Source organism: Nyctibius grandis, chromosome 13 (assembly GCF_013368605.1).
Source record: "Nyctibius grandis isolate bNycGra1 chromosome 13, bNycGra1.pri, whole genome shotgun sequence".
Classification (NCBI taxonomy): domain Eukaryota; kingdom Metazoa; phylum Chordata; class Aves; order Nyctibiiformes; family Nyctibiidae; genus Nyctibius; species Nyctibius grandis.
This window is the reverse complement of record NC_090670.1, coordinates 7,613,074-7,633,494: the sequence shown is the minus strand read 5'-3', so window position 1 is coordinate 7,633,494 and position 20,421 is coordinate 7,613,074. Positions and strand designations below refer to the sequence as shown.

The 20,421-nt window shown below is 37.5% G+C and overlaps 1 protein-coding gene across 1 annotated transcript; it reads left to right on the top strand.

The window, feature by feature from the left end:
* Nucleotides 1-13,294, top strand: HTATSF1 (HIV-1 Tat specific factor 1). Its single transcript, XM_068412059.1, has 9 exons — nucleotides 1-276; nucleotides 4,112-4,316; nucleotides 4,635-4,682; nucleotides 5,872-6,026; nucleotides 7,072-7,235; nucleotides 8,868-8,967; nucleotides 9,497-9,586; nucleotides 10,071-10,208; nucleotides 10,599-13,294. Exons 1-9 carry the CDS (start codon nucleotides 109-111, stop codon nucleotides 10,881-10,883), a joined length of 1,353 nt encoding a protein of 450 aa, XP_068268160.1. The 5' UTR covers nucleotides 1-108; the 3' UTR covers nucleotides 10,884-13,294.
* Nucleotides 13,295-20,421: the final 7,127 nt, after the last annotated feature.

Genomic DNA, 20,421 nt, shown 5'->3' with positions numbered 1-20,421 from the left:
CCCGCCGCCGAGAGGGGCGGAGCCAGCGGGCGGCGGTGCGGGTGCCTGGGCCCGGTGCGGGCGTCTCCCCCACCCCACCCGCCGCCGAGGCCCGCCGAACGGGCCAGGATGAGCGGTGAGGACGGGAACGAGGAGTTCTACCGGCAGCTGCAGCTCCAGCAGCAGTACGAGGCCGAGCCCGGCGGCGAGGGCGAGTCCGACCCTTTCACCTACGTGGACCCGGCGGACGGTGCCGCCTACGAGTGGGACCGGGAGAAGAAGGCCTGGTTCCCCAAGGTGGGTGCGGGGGGCGCCTCGGCGGGCGGGCGGGCGCGCTCGGTGCCCCCTCTCCGCTTCCCGTGGTGAGGAGCGGCCTCCTCGCCTGGCGGCGGCCCTGTGTGTGGGAGCCTCGCGGGGTGCCTCTCCCTGCTCCCGCACAGCGCCGTGGGGCAGCTCTCCCCGTGGCATGCCAGAGTTGTCCTGAGGAAGGGTGAGAGTGAAGAACGGGTGATGTTGGGTCTCTTCACCACGGAGCTGTCTCGCTTGTCTGGATTCAACCAGACAGGCCTCTGCTGAAAGTGTCTGTGTCACTGACACGCTGTTTTTACAGACAAAACCATGGCAGCTGGCGTTGCCTCCATCTGTAACCTTACCGGCTGCTTTCTGCTCGTTTATTGTGAAGAGCTGTAGGTTGACTTTTCTCCTTGGCTGTGAATCTCTAGAATTGCTCGGGCCTGGCATGAAGTCACAGTTGTATTTGTGGATCTTAACGAATCGGTACTGCCTTTGACATGTTTAGGTTTCTTTATCACGGTAGCTGTGGTGATCTTTGTCTTTCTGTTGGCAGCGAAGGAGTGGACTAGTGTGTTAAGAGGTCTAGATGAAAATGGAGTAGTGTATTCCTCTTTTATTATCATCTGAAAACGACGCATGTGTAAAGATGTATTGTTCCCTCTCCTTAGATCTTGGAAATGCACTTGAAAATTGAGTGTGTTTGGCTTAGAGACATTCCACAGAATGGAAACATGTTACAGTTTTTCATCTTGTTTTTTTTTATTAAATATTTTAAGTATAAAAAATGAACTTAGTATAGCAATGTGGCTCTTCAAGGTGAGAGGGGACATAGATTTAATGTGTTGAGCCAACCTACTGCTCTGCAAGTGAAATAGTTTTGTTACTCTATAACAATGAATGAGGGCAATAACTTAATTTTGTAGCATGTACTTGATAAATGTAATGTGCCAGTTCTTATTTGTGATTCTGACTTCATTGCAATTCAGAGAATCTAAGTGAGAATGAAGCCTGTAGTGCCAAGTTTATGTGTGTGTAAACCTAGTAAGGTGTCCATGTAGCAGATGGCTTATGGAGGGACAAAAACGAGAAAAATCCAGACTCACAAAGTGGAGCGGTGGAGAACTGAGCATCCCTGGCTCGCTGTGAAGTGCTGTATCCAGTAAGCACAGTAACTTTTAGAAGGGTCGTTCTTTTTCCCCGTTGTTCCTTCCCATCTTTCTCACCTCTTTGTTTAAAATTTATCTCTTCTTCTCAGGAGCATTGATCTTTCCTAAATGCCTTTCTTATCTCAAATTTCGGTCTTGTAGAGGAGATAACGTTAAGGGTTGGACAGATTATATAGGAACAGCAAAGTTCACTAGTAAATATGATGTATAGTAGAAGTTGGTAAAGAATCGTTGTGAAGCACTATGTGTAATAGATAGGCCACCGAGCTGGATATTGTAATATCTCAGGTTACTTCATTTTGCTGATGATTATTCAACAGAATGTTTTATCAAAACAGATTTAAGAGACAGCAGGAGCCAGAAGTTGTAGTTCGTTCTCTACTCCATGAGCAGTAATAAAATTCCTTATCTCTGTTCTCTGACAAAAGATTAAAATATTCTGACTGGTCTAAGTAATCATCATTTACAGACTATTATTGCAGTGCTGCTCTACTTTGGGAACAGAGCGTCTGCTGAACTTCTACTAAAGCACATTTCAGAACAGTGCAAAAAGGTAATGATATTAACTGTCAACGTTCCTCAGAAGAATTTGGAGACAAGCAAATATTTAATAAAAGTGATTGCACCTTCGCGTATTATTTAATGATTTTTCTTTCAATGATACTTTATTGATGGATACCAACTTTTTATAGTTGTTCACAGACATAGCACAAAATCACACGTTGAATTCATCTGCCTGCCTTCATCGCTTACTATGAAAAAACAGGCATTGGATGTCTTCTGTAAGCATAGAGTATCTGTTCTTCATTTGGTTAATCTATTCCTTTCCATTTCAGTGTGACCAGTAGTTAATTACATGCTAGCATGTCCTGTGGTATTGTATTTCTTTGCCTATAAGCTTAATTGCCCCAAACTGTACAACTGTGTGGGTATGGAGACAGAACCGATCTCTTTCTGTGATGTTCTTGACCAGAACTGGATTGAAGCCCCAAGTAAGAAATTGTGTGAGTGCTTGTTTTCTGTGCAGGCATGGTATGACATGAGTTCCAATAAAAGCCTTTATACTTCTATAAATTCCTCTATGCTTGCAAAAACATATTTTAATTGAAGTAGTTGTAAAGGTATATATGGTAGGATGATAGTGTATTATGGAAAAGGTCTTTGTTATTGACTGGCAGAATTTGACAGTCCATGGTAGATAATTTGCTAAGAATAAATTTAGCTTTACATGAGAATGCAGTTCCCCCTGAAGTTGAAAAATAATCCTGCTGCAGGAAGGTGGCTAGTTGTTGCAGGTTTAATCACTAATTTATCAGTAGGTTCACTGATGAAAATGAGTAATATTGTTCCCCAGAAAGTTTAAAAGCTTCTTAATTCTCTGGATTTCATCAACTATGAAACTAAGGATTTGCTAAGATTGCTAGTGTTACATATAATGAACCTGATTAGAACAGAGTTTTCTTCACCAAAGGTGGTTGTACTCTTCCTTTCTCTTGACATTGTGTTATGTCATGTCTGTAAGAGCAGCCACGTACATTCCTGATCGAGGTGTGTTGCAAGTCTTGTTTAGTGTAGCAGCTATTTCATGCTCAACTTTTAAGTTACACGGGGTTCCACAGCATCTTGTGTTACTGTGGCAAACGTGTTACTGTCAATTCTGCATTTTTGATTTGTCATAATAAAAGCTTAGAAGCTTCAAATTGCTACAGAAGATAGGAGATTGCATTGTTATCATGGACACTTCCATTGTGCCGCTCTCTTACAGTAGCTTAATGACATAGTAATAGCTTAAGTTTTGTTCCCTTTTGAGTGCAGATGAAGCAAGTGCAGCACAGGTCAAAAAAAAATTGGAAAGGTTAGGGCTCAGCTTTGGAAGTAAATCATTTCAGAGTGTGTAACTTCAGAAAATACTTCATAGTGCAGTGATGCTAGCAAAATCAGCCATGATGTATTATCTCTTTGCATGTTGTTGCTAGTGGCTAGTATTAAAATTTACCTGGCTGGAAGTACTGGGTGTAATTTGTAGGGTTTTTTTGTTCTGGTCTCTAAAAGATAGACATTAGCCAATCTTCTATTTTATCCAAATACAGTTTCTGACTAGAAAAGAGCAAGCTAATTATTTATGTATTAGTAGGATATAGAGTAGAGTGCATGGCCTTATAAACTGTGTTAAGATACATCTTCATCTAAGTGCAATATTTATTGTTTATCAACACAAGTATATGTCATCTCTGAAAATGTTGCTATGAAAAGGCAGATGCCTACAAATGTCAGTCATTCATCATCTTGTATGAGTTGCTGGCTTAACTTTCAGTGTCACTTTATCTCTTCAACATGGTCAGGAGCACTTGGTTCCTGTCCTTCAGACAAATCCAGTTTATGTGGAAAGCAGAAAGATTTGCTTGAAAAAAGGCAGAACTCATGAAATGTGTGTTTAAAAACTTCATGTGCTGTATGGAATTAGTATGTTAGTCTAGTTCAGGTCATGTCTAAACTGATTGTTCTAGTGTGTATGGCTTTACAAAGATGATTTAAAAACAGTTTTAAAATACTGTTACTTTCTGTGTTGCCAGATTAGAAACTGACCATCATCTAACTAACTTTAAAACACTTACAAACCTTAATCTGTAGTTCTTTGAAATTTTGGATTAATTTTCCAAATTTCTTTTCAGATAACAGAGGATTTCTTGGCAACATACCATGCCAACTATGGCTTCAATGCAGACGATACAGATAGTTCATCTGCTTCTGGCACAGCAGCTGAAACTAAGCAACCAGTAAGTTCTAAGACATCAGGAACACAACCGTCAGCAAATGAGAAAGGACCACAACAAACAGATCCAAAACAAAAAGCAGAAAAACGGAAGCTTGAGCCAGGTAAGTGACAAAGGGTTTCCCTCTGTAGGCTGCAACCTGTGTAGTAGTGAGTGGAAACTGGCACTTGTGAAGTCCTGTCACATACAGCAAAGATATGGGTTGTTCTGAAAACTTCCAGAAGGGTTTTATAGTTGTTTGGTACATCATAGGTATCCTTCTAAGTCCATATACAAGGTGGACAAAAAGCAAATTAAAGCATGTTCAGGGCTTTTCCCATGAGCAAGCAAAAATTCTTAGAAATCTGATGGAATGTGAACATTAGTGTGTGCTCCCATGTTTAATATATTGGCATAACTGAATTAAAACTCTTGGTTTTAGGATGGTTTCATGTTGAAGAAGACAGAAACACAAATGTTTATGTGACTGGTAAGTAATAGCATTTATTTATCTACTTTGAGCTAAAGATGGTAACAGAGACTTGTATATGTCTCACTGACTTCTAATATTATCTATTCAGTCTGCCACTTGCAAGCTACTTAACCTTATATTCCCGACTGCATAATGTCTATGTGACCTTTAAATTGCAGATGTGGGAAAGTAGTATAAGGGACATGTTCCACGCTTTTATCTTTTAAATGTGGTATTCTGTGAGCTGTGTCAGCCAAGTCACTGGTTTTTTTTTCAAGTAAACTACAGCCAAGGAAAACAATTTGTGTGAGCTCCTAAGGAATTGGATAATGAGAACAAGTTTATAAGAACATGGTGCATTGACTATAGACATCACTTAATATTTTAATCTTTAATTTTTATTTGATTTTATAAATACATAATTATTAGATAAGAGGGAGGAAACCGTAAATACAAAAAAGAAACTGAGAATAGAATGAGCAGGTAATGGGGAAGCTGAAATTAAACTATCTGTGCATTTATTATGGTATTTCTCTACCTGTTTTGGATGTCGGGGTGCTATCTTTAGGTGCATACCCAAAGGTACGTTTGGTGGTTCTGAGCAGTCACAGAAATGCTTGAATTCTCAAAAATCTTCATCCAGGCCAAACTAACATGGAACAGTCACATAATTTTCTCCTCCATTTTGTTTTTGTTTTTTTTTTTTTTTTTCTTGTCCTCAATTCAAAGTTCAGACTTTAAAAAATCTATACATTATCATTTGTTTTTTTTGTTGAATTTGTGGGTGGAGAAAATAGTTGTCTGTTTATAGGTTGTGGGTTTTTTGTCTCCGATCCCTAGAGGTGCAGTGGAACTTAAAACTTGGGCAGGATGATTACATTCACATAGGCCATTGTGTCTACTGCTGTGTCGGTATCACGTACAGCGCTAAAGCTCTAGGCCTGCATATTAGGGAGCACAAAGATGTTGCTATATGTTTCACCTATTAAAAAGTAAAAGAATTTTCAAAATATTGGTATGAAGTAATGTTTAAAAGGTAATATGAAAAATATTGGTCCCAAGGGCAGTGGTTTCTTATGGTCTATGTAAAATGTTGTCCTTAAGTTTGATATCTTTCATTTAAAGAAACACTGTAGGGCTTTTGTTCTAATGAGGTTTTAAAAGAAATTTAACGTACTCAAGCCTTCTGTTTTAATTTATTTTGCAGGTTTACCTCCAGACATTACAAAAGATGAATTTGTACAAGTCATGTCAAAATGTGGTATCATTATGCGAGATCCTCAGACAGAAGAACACAAAATCAAACTGTACAAAGATAAGGAAGGAAATCTTAAAGGAGATGGCCTCTGTTGCTATCTAAAGGTCAGTGGTGCCCTGAAATGCAGTTTTCCTTCTTGTTGAAGATACTTGTGGCCACTGTCTCAGAATCATATTCAGAAGATTTTTGCAATATCTAAAGTATAACTTAGAATTTAGGTGTCTTTTTTAAAGATTTGTTCCAGAAACACCCACTTATCTGCTTGTGCACCTCATTAGTTTCCCTTATCCACCCCCGCCCTTCCCTTGAAAATGTCCATAATACCTGCTGAACATGTCTACATGTTCCTGTCTCGGGTGCCAGTGATTATGGGGTGAAATGGGGGACCTTTTCATCTTTTACGTTGAAAATATGCCACTGTGCAGCCAAGAATACAAAAATAATGAGTCAGGAAGGAACATACTGTAGTCCTGTATTTACAGCTTTTAGTTGAGAACTGGTTAGATTCAGAACTGTTCCTGCATTCTGTATTAACCTACAAAGGTTTAGGCTGCAGTACTGTTTCCTTTGTGTGTTTCACTTGTGAATCATTTGGAAAGTTAGTGCTTGCAAGTGCAACCTGCTTTAATCCTGCAAGAAGCACCAAGCAGTACTAAATAAACTGCCTTGTAGTCTGTGCTAGTTTTGTAATTTCCGTAGTTAGGGCTGTTTAGTGCGCAAATATAAAGACGGTCTCCACACTAAAGGACTTCTAGGAAACATTAAAAATTACTTAAGAGCCTCAACATCTGCTGTTCTTGGAAAAGTGATACAAGCTTTATAGAAAATCAGGACCCTAAAATTTTTTTATTCTCACTTTTAAGTTCATGGGGTTGCTTGACCATTGCCGGTTAGTTTCTGTGACCTATTTGAATGAATGTATGCAGTTGCTTTTGGGAGCATTAATCTGCTATAACGGTGGTGAAGAAATACTGGGTTTTGATGAGGCATTGCCAGCTGTGTGTCAAGAGACTTGGAAGAGATCTGGCATTATGGTTTTCAGTGACAGGGAGTTGATTCTTAGCACAATATTCTTTAATTAAATGTCATTGGAATAATTTGACTGTGCCATGTGCTTTAAAGCTTGTGTTCTGTTTTATTTTCAAATAGAGAGAATCAGTTCAACTTGCATTGCGACTTCTGGATGAGGCAGAAATTAGAGGCTATAAATTGCATGTTGAAGTTGCAAAGTTTCAACTGAAGGGGGAGTATGATGCAAGCAAAAAGAAGAAGAAATGTAAAGACTACAAGAAGAAGTTGTCTCAACAACAGAAGTTTGTATTTTTTATTTCAGTAAAACATGGCTTGAATTCTAAGTGCTATTAGTAAAGCACTGCTTTCTCTCTAATGCAATGCTAAGATTTATGCAAAAATTGAAGTCTTATCTGACAGCGAAATAGCTTAAATAATATGCATTTGGAGGGGAGGAACTCCTAAATTAAATGTTGACATAATGAACTACTTTGTGATCAACACATTAAAATAATACATAGGGAACCGAGGTCCTTTTAGGTATAGAGGAAAATATTACAACTCTCGGGAGATAAAAGACTTTTTTTCTCAGTGTGTGAGAGTGTACAAGTCCTGTCACTGTAAAAGCTCACTTTTATAAGGTAATAACGCTCTGGCTCTCCACGTATTGTTTGTACCATACTTCACTATTTGCAAAGGGCAAGAGATGCTAGCTTCCACAGGAGCAAATACTAAAATACATCTGTAGATTCCCCCAGACATCTCTCTCTGGTATAAAATAAACTGTTTTTTTAATTGTACCTACATTCATTGCTTTTGTCACTTAAAAATTGTTTTTCTGCCTTTTGGGACCAAGAAGATACGGATTAAAGAAGAAAGAAGTTTGAGTACAGGACTCTTAATATTTTAATGAAAGCAGTATTCCACTAAACATTTTAGATAGTAACGCAGAAGTATTTGGCTGTAGTTAAAGGGAACAAAAGCTACTTGACATCTTATCAATTAAAAATAAAAGTAGCTTGAAATGTATCTGCCTCGGAGATACATTGCCAGTTCTTGCTATGAGAAGTCTCCAGTGTGCTGAGAGAAGTGTGAAAATAATGAACTTGCATTTCACAGCAATTTGTATGAATAAACTGATTTCAGTTGGTGTTCCTTTTGAGTTGAAGAGCAAAATTTACTTGCTACTATCTTCATTAGAAATCTCAAGTTTTCTTCAGCTGAAGTAGCAGATACAAGAAGGAACTTAAACAAGATTCCCCCCCCAGATATAAGATTTTGAGATTTAGAAGTGTAAGTGAATGTGTGCTTTTTTTGTAATAGGATATGAAGCAGACATTTCTACAAGAAGTAACATTTTTCGTGGGAAGGCAAAGTCACAGAACAGATGCCCTGAGTTACATTGCTAGTTTGTGGCACTGGCTCTGTACACTGTGGAACAAAATACATCTTGCAGCAATGCCTGTGTAAGACTCAAGGTGTTCTTGCATGCTTGTTGAAATAAAAGCAACTAAATTTTACCAAAGGGAATAGTGGATCTCCTTTTTTACAAAATAAGTTAGAAAAAAATGGTAAAATATTGACATTTGCATTATACTTGGGAGCAGCCGATTCCTGCATCTGAGCTGATACTGGGAAGGAATTAAAACTTCATTGTTTTTTCAGTGTTTAAGAAAATGCTTTGATTTTTACAATAATTTATATTCCCTCTGTGAGCACTTAAGTACCTTAAAATCTCAACTGCTTTGTAGAAGTGGTAAAACTGGATGATTATTGCATTTTGTAGAAGAGTAACTTAACTCTTTGTGTCAAAATATGTGTTTTAGTTGATGTATTGCAAGAAATACCGAATTAATGATTTTTTTTCAACAAATACTTGTAGAAACTGAAGAGAGACGCAACAATATCTTCTTACTGTTGCTTCATTTCATTAGACAGCTGGATTGGAGGCCTGAGAAGAAAGATGGTGCAACTCGATTGCGACATGAACGCATCGTTATTATCAGGAATATGTTTCACCCAAAGGACTTTGAGGTAGGAAGGTGCAGTTTGGTACTGTAGATTGTGCTGTTATAGTTAACATTGTGCTGTTATAGTTAATGTTGTCTGAACTTTCTGCCATAAGAGTTTTAGCAAAATTCTACGCAAATTAGAACAAAATTGAACTTACTGTTTGGGCAGGGTTTTTTCCTGTGCTGAGCATCTGTTTAAAATTCATTCATCTATTTCTAAAAAGCAAGACAAAGATGTTCATATGTATTTTTGAAGTCGTCCTTTTTCACTGTATCATGACAATATTCCTTTCTGGGATGGAAAGAGGAGTAGACAATAACTATGTTAGAATGGAGAAGCCATATTAATAAGTAACATTTATTAAATTCAAATAAGGGCTGTCTGCCAACTCCCAAATGGCTTTGAAAATGCAGCATAACAACGCTTAATTTAATATTAATATCTATTAACACTTTTAATAGATTGGCAGATGTGTTCCATTGGTGATTGAGCAAAAATAAAGCTGAGAGAAGTGCTTCTGTTTAATTTAACCATTGCAATTGCATTGCAGGAGGATCCCTTAGTGCTAAATGAGATCAGAGAAGATCTGCGGACAGAATGTGAGAAGTTTGGTCAAGTAAAGAAGGTTCTCATATTTGATGTAGGTATTTTTTTACAGGTTGTGTTGGCAGAATTGATATAATGTGTAAATGTGCAAAACATTTAGGATTCTTTAAATAGGAGTGAAGCATTTATTTGCTTTTGTGTGTTTATTTCATGGACTTGAACTAATCTCCCACTATTTTAAAATTAGCTGTTTTGGAAATTAAGCGCCTATGTACTTCAACGTATGTGAAGGCAAACTCTAAGTCTTCCCAGTAACCTGGATATATGTCACAAGTTTGAAAGTTTATAAATACATTTATTTGTAGCTAAACTAGCTGAAGAATTTGTTTTATATGTTCAAAAAGTCTGTTCTGTGTATCAATAGAACAAAATGTGTAAACTTGCAAATTGAGTTTTTCAAACACAATTATGTATGATCAAGATGGAGCTATATCCTGATTTTGTAAGACAATCTAAAACATGTTGGAATAAATAGATGATTCAGAAAACTATTAAATGAAAGTTGTTTCTCCTTACAGCGACACCCTGATGGTGTGGCTTCTGTGTCATTTAAAGAAGCAGCAGAAGCTGATCTGTGCAAGCTAACTCTAAATGGAAGGTGGTTTGGTGGACGTCAGCTCAGTGCTGAAACATGGGATGGTGTAACAGATTATCAGGTAGCCTTTCATGGTCCTATTTCATTGAATATTTCTTCCAAGCTGTAAATGTGTTTTAATTTGAGAAGTGCTTGGTGTTCTCATCCCCATACCCTTCCCCTGCCCCATCTTGTTTCTCCTCAAAAGCTGCTAGGACGTCTCCAAAAAATCATCCTTAATTATTCAGTTTAGTGAAAATTTAAAGGACCTGTTTGATGTTTAAAATTGTGTGTTGGAGATGTAAGCTTAAGAGAATTAGTTAGTGAATGTACAGATCATTAGTTTGCAGTCAGCAAGGCCTACTGTAGTCATGAGGTATTACTGCAATATAAATGTTTGTGTAATTTTGTGTAAATATTCATTTTTACAAGTATGACTTTGAAATTATGTGTATAAACATGTCTTTAATAGGTGGAGGAGACTGCAAGAGAAAGGGAAGAAAGGCTCAAGGTGTGGGGATCATTTTTAGAGGATCCTGATGCAAAGGAGCAGCAAACTACATCTGATTCAGATTCCGCAACAAGTAGCGTTAAACTGCCTGAAGGCAGACAAGCTTCCAAAGTTAATGACACGTCTAAGGAGGATGTAAATGATGAAGCCCATAAGAGGGAGAATAATGGTGAGGGCATTAATGAAGATGGTGCTCCATCTACAGACAGCAGCCTTGCAGGCAGTGATGCTGAAGCAGATACATAACATCTTTAATGCTTTATGAAAGCATGGTTTTTAGGGTGTTGTTTGAGTTTATCCCTTTCTTCAGGGTGACTGCAGACAATGTTCATATGAATATATGCATATTAGAATGTCATCAACTGTGTGCTTTGAAGTTTTCATTAAAAGCAGTATTTAATGAGGTTCTAAAAGTTTGTATTAATTGGCTGTTCAGATAATGTAACTCAAGTTGCCAAGAATGCAGTAAAACTCATCAGGCTTCTTTTGTTCTAACTATGCTTATTAGTGTTTCATTATGTGAGTGTGAAATATGTTCCAACTCTTAAGTTTATGTAACTATATGTAACTTAAGTAATGCAAAGCTATTACAAGATTTGTGGATTTTACTGTTAATTTTCCTGTACCCCTTGGAACTCGGTATCTCATCCGTAAAAATTACTCTTGTCCTGAGTACTTTGGATCATTTTATGGAACAGATGCTGTGATAGGTATAGGGTGAATGCATGGGATATGTGGCTGTGCATTAAGTAGCAAATGATAAGAGTAGTACCACGTTGCAAACTTAAAGTGGAAAACAAACAAGGTTGCCATAACCAACATAAGGTGAACTGAGTGAAGATAGATTATTAAATCACAGCATTCAGTACATTATTTTTTTCTTCCCCTGTTTAGATCTTCTGTTGGGGCTGGAGTTATGTCAAGGAGACTAGAAATGCATGAGCACACACATTCTAGGCCATAATGAAATAAGACTGATCTTAAGCTCTGATGGTCTGTATGCAGTAGGTATGCAAAATAGACTTTTGATTGATGGGTTGGCTTTGTTTAGTTTTTGCTTTAATATTAGAGTGAAGGTTTTAACTTTGTTAGAACGACAAGTGTGAATTCTCTTCAACGTTTTAGTTTAGCCTTACGTGCTCTTCAAAGTGGGGAGATCTCCCATATTTCATAAAACTTAAAGGCTTTTGGCAACTTGAACTACAGTTTGTTGTGCAAAAGTGAAATACTTGAAAATATGCTTTCAAATAATATTCTTTTATATGGAAAAGCAAATGCTAACCCTCTTAGAAATATTTCCAAAAGCAAGGATTTAAAAGACATTCTAACTTTAGATATCTTAATAAGTGGCAGGCTTTCAAAAATAACTTTGGGGGAGCCGTTTTGGGCATAGTCATTCTTAATTTAAATACTATTATTTTGATACTTAAGGATAGAAGAATAGGAATTTAGGCACTAAACAATTAAAATATTGGTGCTAAATTCATAGCACGCTGTTCATACGGATGGTTACTAGTGCACATTTGTAAGGAGGATCTTTTGAATTTTTTTAATTCATATGGATTGCAAGAAACCATAGATGCTAATGCTTAGATTTCCATCCTGAAGTATTCAGAATAGTCTGAAAATTGGTATTTTCAAACTTTGTGTTCTGAGATTGCCATCTATATTTTTTCTAGAAGTCTATATGGTACTCTTAAGTTTGTTTGGGTTTTTTTTTTAGTATGTAATCGACATGTATGGGTAGCTATGCCAACCAGAGCATCTAAGTTAACGCTTGCCATTGTGGTTATAAATTACATCTTTTTGTGGCAAAAATCTGGTCTTACAACAGAGATGATATTTGAATTCAAGGTTTAAAAGTCTGGGACTCGTTATAAGCTGGCATGACAAGTTTCTAATTTTGAGTTGTATTATAAAGAAGAGCTGTAACTTGCCGGCTAAGAAAGACCATTTTCTCATCTTTACAAGTGTGCGAATTTCAGCGCAAGAAGGTGTTGAACAGTTCAGGGAATCTGAAATACTGCCTGGTTTGTAGCTGCACGTAGTGGCATATTCAGATTACATCGCTGGGTTGTGTTGGTTGTGCCTTTGTTATTTTTATTGGCAATAAGCAGCACAGACCTTTGAGGGCTGAAAGTTTTGGCATATGAAGAGTGTAATGTAGTGTGGTGGGTATTGTTTTCAGTGCTCCTTTTTTCTTCCAGCTTCTAGACTCCAGGCTTTAGATCTGTTAGACTATTGTGTTTTGTTAGCTTTTTTTTTTTGAGAGTCTAGTCATATAACACTCTACACAGTTAAATCACTTTTTTTACAGTGGAATTGCAGCTGATATAGGAAAACTATTGACAAATGTATAAATATTGTACAGTTCTATGAAGCCTTATCATGGTATCAGATATAAAAAATAAGGTTAGTGTTTGAAAAAATACTTTGAAAAATAAAGAATCATTGTGTGCAGTAAATCTTCCTCTCTCCAACTGATGTACAAATTTGATTGGCTTGCTTCAAAAGTCAGACGAGATGTTAGTCTTTTTACCTTTTCCTTCAGACTTCACACTGAAGTAGAGCACCGACAAAGACTGAGACCAAATGCTTTACTGGCTTTCTTATTAACTAGGATTCTTAAGAAAATAAAAGCTGTTTTTCCATGAAAATACGTTGTTCTGAAGTGCGGAATTACACTCAAACTGGTATTTTCCTTTTGTCTATGTCTGTTATTCCCCAGTAAAATGTAAAAATATATTTTTATAAACTATTCATTGAATTATTGAGGCATTTAATAGTCTATGGAGAGGCTAATGCAGCTGTGACTTTCTTTTCAGCGGATTTTCATTGAGACCGAATTCTTTTGATGTTTTCCTTTTTTAAATTATGCAAATTTTTATAAATTAACCTGAACATAAATTAAAATTTTTCACTGAAGTTAAAATTACTATTTTGAAATATGACTATGAAAATCTTGTAGGATAGAGCAGTAATGTTTAATACCAAATTTTGACAAATCTGAAGCTGAACAAGCTGAGTTGCTTTTTAAACTTACATTTTTTCTGACTCAGCAGCATCATAAATAAATTGGTAAGAAGTTAAAACCCCAATGCAATTTTCACTATATTTGTTCTTTAATTCAAAGTGCTTTCTAATGACTTGTCTTGCTCATTAAAAGTGACAAAATCGAACTTTTTGCTCAATTTCTAATTGTCCTTAGGTTTCCATTCAAGTGTTCCAGTATACTGCATGTTCCTTCATCCATAGCCTTTTGGTGAGAGGTTCATTTTAAGAAAAACTGTCTCCTTCCCTCCGTATATTATGAAACAACCAGCAGCAGGTTAAAACAATTTGTGGATAATCATTGTTGCTCAATTTTGAACTAGAGAAATGGCTGTTTCTACTAATGTGCACAGTGTGACAAAATGGATGTGAAGCCACTTAAATAAAAGTGTATTAACTAACTGGTACTTCAGCATAATTCGGCATAGATAATCACTTTCTTAACCATGCAATACAAAATCAGTTGCTTAGCTTCAAGACATATTGGTAGTTTGCTTTACGATGAAATGCTATTTAGTGGTTTGCTGGCAAGGTAATTGTACGGAGTTAGAAGTATGCATCAGAGATTATATGGTTTGAAGAGCGTGGCCAAGGTAGATATCTGGAAACAAAAATTCCCAAAAGAAAAGGCATGTAAGTTGTAGCAGGTTCTGGAATGTTCATATACAGCTGTAAAGAGAGAATTAGTTTCATTTTGCATCAAAATGTTTATCTGTTTCTCCTGCTGACTTTTCTTAATTACTTTTTTTAATTGAATTTCAGTCCCTCGTACAACTTACCTTTTGTATAAGGATTGCAATTCACTTAAAATCATTAGTATGTTAAATGCAGTGCATTTTTAGCTAAAACATGTCCTAGACATTATTCCGTTAAGATTAATCTATTTACAATTACAGATACTTAGCTTAATTCACTTAAGAAAACTTAAAGGTATTGGATGCTTCATAGAAACCCAAACTTGCCTTCAAATTTTCCAGTGAGATAAGATATCCATACTCTGAATTCTTGAACTATATAACCTAACCATGTTCTTAAAAAAAAAAAAAAACCAAACACCAAAACAAAAAAAATGCCAAAAACCCCATACCTATAGATTTTAATTGGATTTTAAATTCTTATTTTTATTTCTGAATTTGAGGAAACATACTGCAGTATGATAATTGAATTATGTAAGTTGTGTACTTGTGTTGATTTGACTTGTGTGTATTTTAGTGCTCATTATACAAGGCTTGAAGTCTTACTGTCAGGATACTCTGGAAGTTCTGTAAAATATTTATAGAATTATGAAATCTTTTGCAGCAAATTGTTTTTTGCTCATTCTGTAATATGAAAGTATATTGTTAGATTAAACTTTTCAGTAAGTTGACTTGGATTTTTCTGACAGGTTATTTTCTTTCGATAAGTTAAATTGATCATTTTCATTTATCCTTTAGGAAACCAACATTTTAAAAAAAAAATCATATTTGAATAATATCTAGACCTGTGACAGCATCTGAGAATCCCTTGATTTGTCTTCAATTTTGTTTCTTAAAGGGGTTGTGTTTTATACTACCTTTTTAATAAACAAACTGGTCAACAAAACAAGTCTTTTCTGATTAGTTTTGGGATAATATATTTGTCCTACTTTTTTCCTCAGTAAAAGATAACCGTAGCATTTGGTGCACAGTGACTTCGATTTATAAAGCGTATGTGTTAACGTGCCAGAACTTTCCACCTGGAGTCCAGTAGACATGTCGCTAGAACTGTAAGTGTTTACAGTGGGACATGGTATTTGTTCCCTCTTGCTGGGTTTTGTCTCAGACTTCATTCTGGCTTGGTGTGTTAATGGGCCTTGCATGATAAAAGGAGCAGGAGGAATGACTGCCGACACCATTGGTATAATTGAGATTGTGGGGGTTTTGTTTTTTAAGGACAAGGAGAATTTAAATTTTTATTATCAGAAATTAAGATTTTAATTTTTTTTTTTTCGGTTGTTCAAAGCTTAACATTTTGAATGCTTAAAAAGCACTGGAAATCAGTTATTTCAGTTCCTATACTACAAAGGAACAGGGATCATCATCCCATTTTTACCCAGTAGTTCTTTAGCGTATTGATGTAGGATCTTTAAACTGATGCCATCTAACAACCTTATGAGTGCTTTAACTGCCAGCCTAAGAGGGAATTCTTGAAGGAGGCCTTGAAGAGCTTTAGCTGTATGAAACGGTTTACAAAAGGGGATCAAAGAACAAGTGATTCAGATGTTGAGGGCACTTGCCCTGCTGATAGACTGGAATCCAGTCTGTCTCACAATGAAAATGTGTTTATGCAAAGAGTGTGTCACTAAAAGACTTAAGCACGGTCCCAGGAAATCACAGCCTGGTAGTTAAGTTGTTCTGGGAGATGGCAGAGGGCGGATTCATACGTATTTAGGCAGAGGGAATTGGATTGTGCTCTCCTACTTTCTGACTGGGTGAGTAAACAAACTCTTAACCTACTGAATAAAAGACATAACGTCACCAGTTTGGTGACTCTAGTTTCCTGGTGTACTTTTTCAGATAAGACTGGCAAATTTGACCCTGATTCAGCATTTCTGGAATGGCTGCAATTTGGTGATTTTCGTTAACTTACTACAAAAAAACCCCAAACTACCTGTTTTCTTGCTACAGCCCTTACAGAACAAGAATGATATTTTTATTTTCTGAAGATTTCTGTAGTCATTTAAACAGATCCAGCAAAGAAGAGAGAGAAAACTGGTTATCCAGCTTATCTGGGATGGAGACGGGTGATCTCTTCCTTCTTGCAGATGTTTTTAGTTACACACTTAATGCTGAATACACTATAACCTGGTATAGGAAAGTCCTTCCTGACCCTGGCCAAGTTCAGTTCTCTGCCATAACTTGTTTATCATCTTACTTTAAACTCTTCCGAAGTCCAGACGCTGTTGTCTTTATTGTGTACACATTGTCATAAAAAAAAAACCTACTTACAATCCTGTTTTCCTCATTCCTGAAACCTCCTAACCCGGTTGACTTGTTGGAGTGCATTTCATGCATTCTTAGCAGAAGGCTGAAGGAAACGCCTAGTTCACTCACAGCTAGAGGCTAGAAAGCATGTAGGGAGTTCATGAACGTTGCTTGTCTCCTCCTGCAGTCACTGCAGAGTGCACATAGCCCGCCGGGGGAAGGATCCCAAACTGCTGGACACAGCATGACCGACCCGCATCTGGAAAATCTTACTGGTGTGACACTGCTCGTGACAGTGAGCTAAGGTAGGAGAATTCAGTGATAATTTCAGCCTATATTCACTGACTCTTTCAAATGTTCCCTTATTTGAAAGATACTTGATGAAAGAGGATGCCTGCTTCTTAAATTATTGTTTTATACTTGGGAAGTGGAATTTTTTTTTTTTTTTTTTTTATTTTTAAAACTGGTTTGGGCTGCAGGAAATACAGAACAGAGAGTTCCCTGTCTGATGCTACAGTGGTGGGAAATGAATAGTACTAGCAAGGGTGGGGAATGCGAAAAACACTGAAATGTTGTCTCTTGTGGTGAGCAGTCAACAACCATGTTTAAGCCTGTGTTGACCATGCATCCTTGTCCACCTGAAGGACAAATAACTCGGACGATTACGTGCACTGTTTTGCCATAGTTAACCCATTCTGAGTGTAGTGTGGGGTGAGCTGAGTCCATTTCATCCTGAGCTCCACTTCTACTATATTTTGACAACAGTTTGCGGCAGACACAACTTGGAAGGATTTCTGCCTTTTTTTGCAGACTTACTGCTGGAAGATGGAAGAATGGGAAGTTTGGGTAAATGAAGATCACAGTGCTCCAAATCTAAGTCCTGACTCTTGGGACATTAGATTCCTCATGTGCATGTGATCACTGAGAGGACTGAGATATAACCTAGGTTATATCCAGCCTTCTTACGACTACTTGTTGGAAAGCACAAGAGGTTTTTAAGGGAAATGAGAAAAAATAGATAAATGACCATTCTTTCTTTAAAAAATGTATTATTTTTCTAGCATTGTAACTACTGTGGTCACAACTCACACAAGTCTAACAGCTGCTACACACCAATAAACGGTGCTGAAGGAGCTTACAATTAATGTCACGAGCAAGTTAAGCATGTTAATACAGTGGTACAAAGACACAATGGCTGGCTTGCCCTGACTGAAGAACAGGAAAAATAGACCTCTGGGCCAGAGCTAATGCTTGTTAAATTGTATGTTGATGAGTGGTGGTGGAGCAGTGTAGGAAGAGCTGGCTTGCTGCTTGCTGTTGAGATGGCCTGATACAGTCCTTTCTTAGGCCATATGGTTGCTGATGACTTTGCCAAGCTTTCACGGCTTGAGTTGGGATTTTCAATGGTAAGCGTTGGCCTCCAGCTGAGCAACCAGGAAGTTTCTTAACCTAAACAGAGAGTTGCTTTCTAAAACAAGACTGGGAAAAAATAGTGCCTCTTCCTGTGCTTGAAGTTCTTCCAGTTTTTTGGCTGGGTTGTGCTAGTCCCTGCTCCCCTCGTGGGCCTTGGGAATGTGCCTGTAAATCAGGAGGAAGATTTTTTGGTTTAAGTTTTCTGTGTTTGGGAAAGTTTGGTCACTTTTAAAGTTCTGAAAGATTGTCTTCTGAATCAGATGACTGTTCCAGCGTATCCCTTGCATTTCCTGACTGGTGACCAACCTGTATGTGTCCCATCCCCACTACTGTGTTTAGGTGGACTGGAAGCTGGAGCTGGGGAAAGGATGAAGGAAGGGCAAAGCAATAGAAATCCTGAGATGAGGACTGAGGAACTCTTGAGTTTGAACATAAATTGGTAGTTGACGACGGGGGATTAGGGCTAGCTGAGCAAGGGACCATGAAGTGGGGAGAACTGAACAGAGAATATGGGGGAGGTAGAGGTGACAAGCAAAACTAGACATAGAAGCAAATGATAAATATGTACAAGAATTTTGTAGATGAAGGTTTAAGCATAAAAAGGGGAATAGATTACAGCTGGATAACCTTAATCCTCATATTTCTTAATGTCTGAATACTTGGCTTTGCAGCCTGAACAGTCTTTCCATGTGTAAAAAATATTGAGAGACCATTTGTAGGAAGCCTTTGCAGATACTTCAGAATGCCCTTTGAGACACAGATGAGTACAGTGTTTATTAGGAAGCTTCTGAGGATTGGGGGGTTTATGATTAGAAAAGAAATCAGATAAACGTATCAGAATAGATCAAGCAATGCTGTGTATTGCAGGGTTAGTTGGATGGAAACACCAATCTAATGATTCATTAGGTTTTGCGTGATACAACTGGCTATTGGCCAAAGGTTTCCGCGGTCTCTGAAAAGTAACAGCCTTCTTTTTGCTATCAAGGTAAATCAATTATGCTATGCAGTGCGATGAGCTGACAATGAGACTGGGAAATTGAATAGAAACAGCAGGCACTTCTCACTGCATTCATAGCCTGAGCATTGCTAAATATGATTTTGATTACAGCAGAACGTATGAGCTCTAGTTGTACAACTAGCTCCCCTGCGGCCAGAAACTGCACAAATGCATAAAAACAATGCTTCTCCGGGGCAAGCAGTGACGTTCCTTGTGCTACTCTTACCATATCTGGCAGCAGATGTTTTTAAGGAGAACAAAAAGAGTCTTACAGTCTTCTGTTGACTTCCTGCAAACTATATTAAAGTAATTCCTGCATTAAATCCATAACTTCTGGTTGAGCTACAATGTGTGTTTTAGCAGTCTTGCTACCAAAGTTTTAAGCAACTGACAGACCCACCATGTTCCTAGGTAAGTTGTTTCAAACAAAAAAGGTTTTTAGTTTGGTTTTTTTTTTTTTTACTTTGCCATAATTTGAATTTCCAATAATTTAATCAGTGTCTTTTTTTTTGACAGGTGAAGCAACTAATTACTCTGAGAAGTCTTTTCCTGGTGGAGGTCTATGCTGACAGTGGTCAAGGTATGTCAAACTTTACATTATCCAAAGTTGTTGTTATTTTAAGCTCCAATGAGTACTTTTTCTTTAATTTTTTTTCCTCACTCTGTCAATATGTTTTTTGAACAATGTAAAAACCAGAACTGGACAAAGCATTTTGATAAGTTCACCCTGAACTTCACCCAGGGCTAATGCCACCTCTGAATTGTTTGTCTTAAGAGCTTCAGTTCTTTCAGTACAGTTCCATCCTCGGGGCATATTTGCACAGTACTAGGTCCTAAGCCCAGGTTTATAAAGATGGATGAAGGCAGGGCGAGAAATGACAGCTGGTGGATAGAGGTGCGCATTTTATTCTTTGATAGAGCCGATGCTATGGCACTGACAGGTAACTCGTGCAAGGTTGGTATCCATCAGGCCCTCTGCATCTCTGACTGCTTTCAAGATGCAGTACAGTTATATCAAACTCACCAGCAAAAGATACTGCATGGAACAAATTAAAGACTGATTGGACTCAATTTGTCTGATTGGGAAGAATGCACTCCCATCACAATTCTGAAAAATGTAGTACATATTTATTGAAAGGTTTCTCCTTTTGTTTTATACTTAAAGTATTTCATAGTAGAAGTATATAGTAAGGAAATCAGTAAAGAAAAGATGCATGGAAGAAACAGAAACACAGATAAAGAATCTAATCTTACTAGTAACAGTTCATCTGGCCCTACCAGTTTCAGGAGGAAGATGGGCTCACCACTGACTGCACTTTAAGTTGAATAGTATTTCTTTGACCAGTCTGTTTTTTTTGGCAGGGGCTGTTGGTTATTGAAA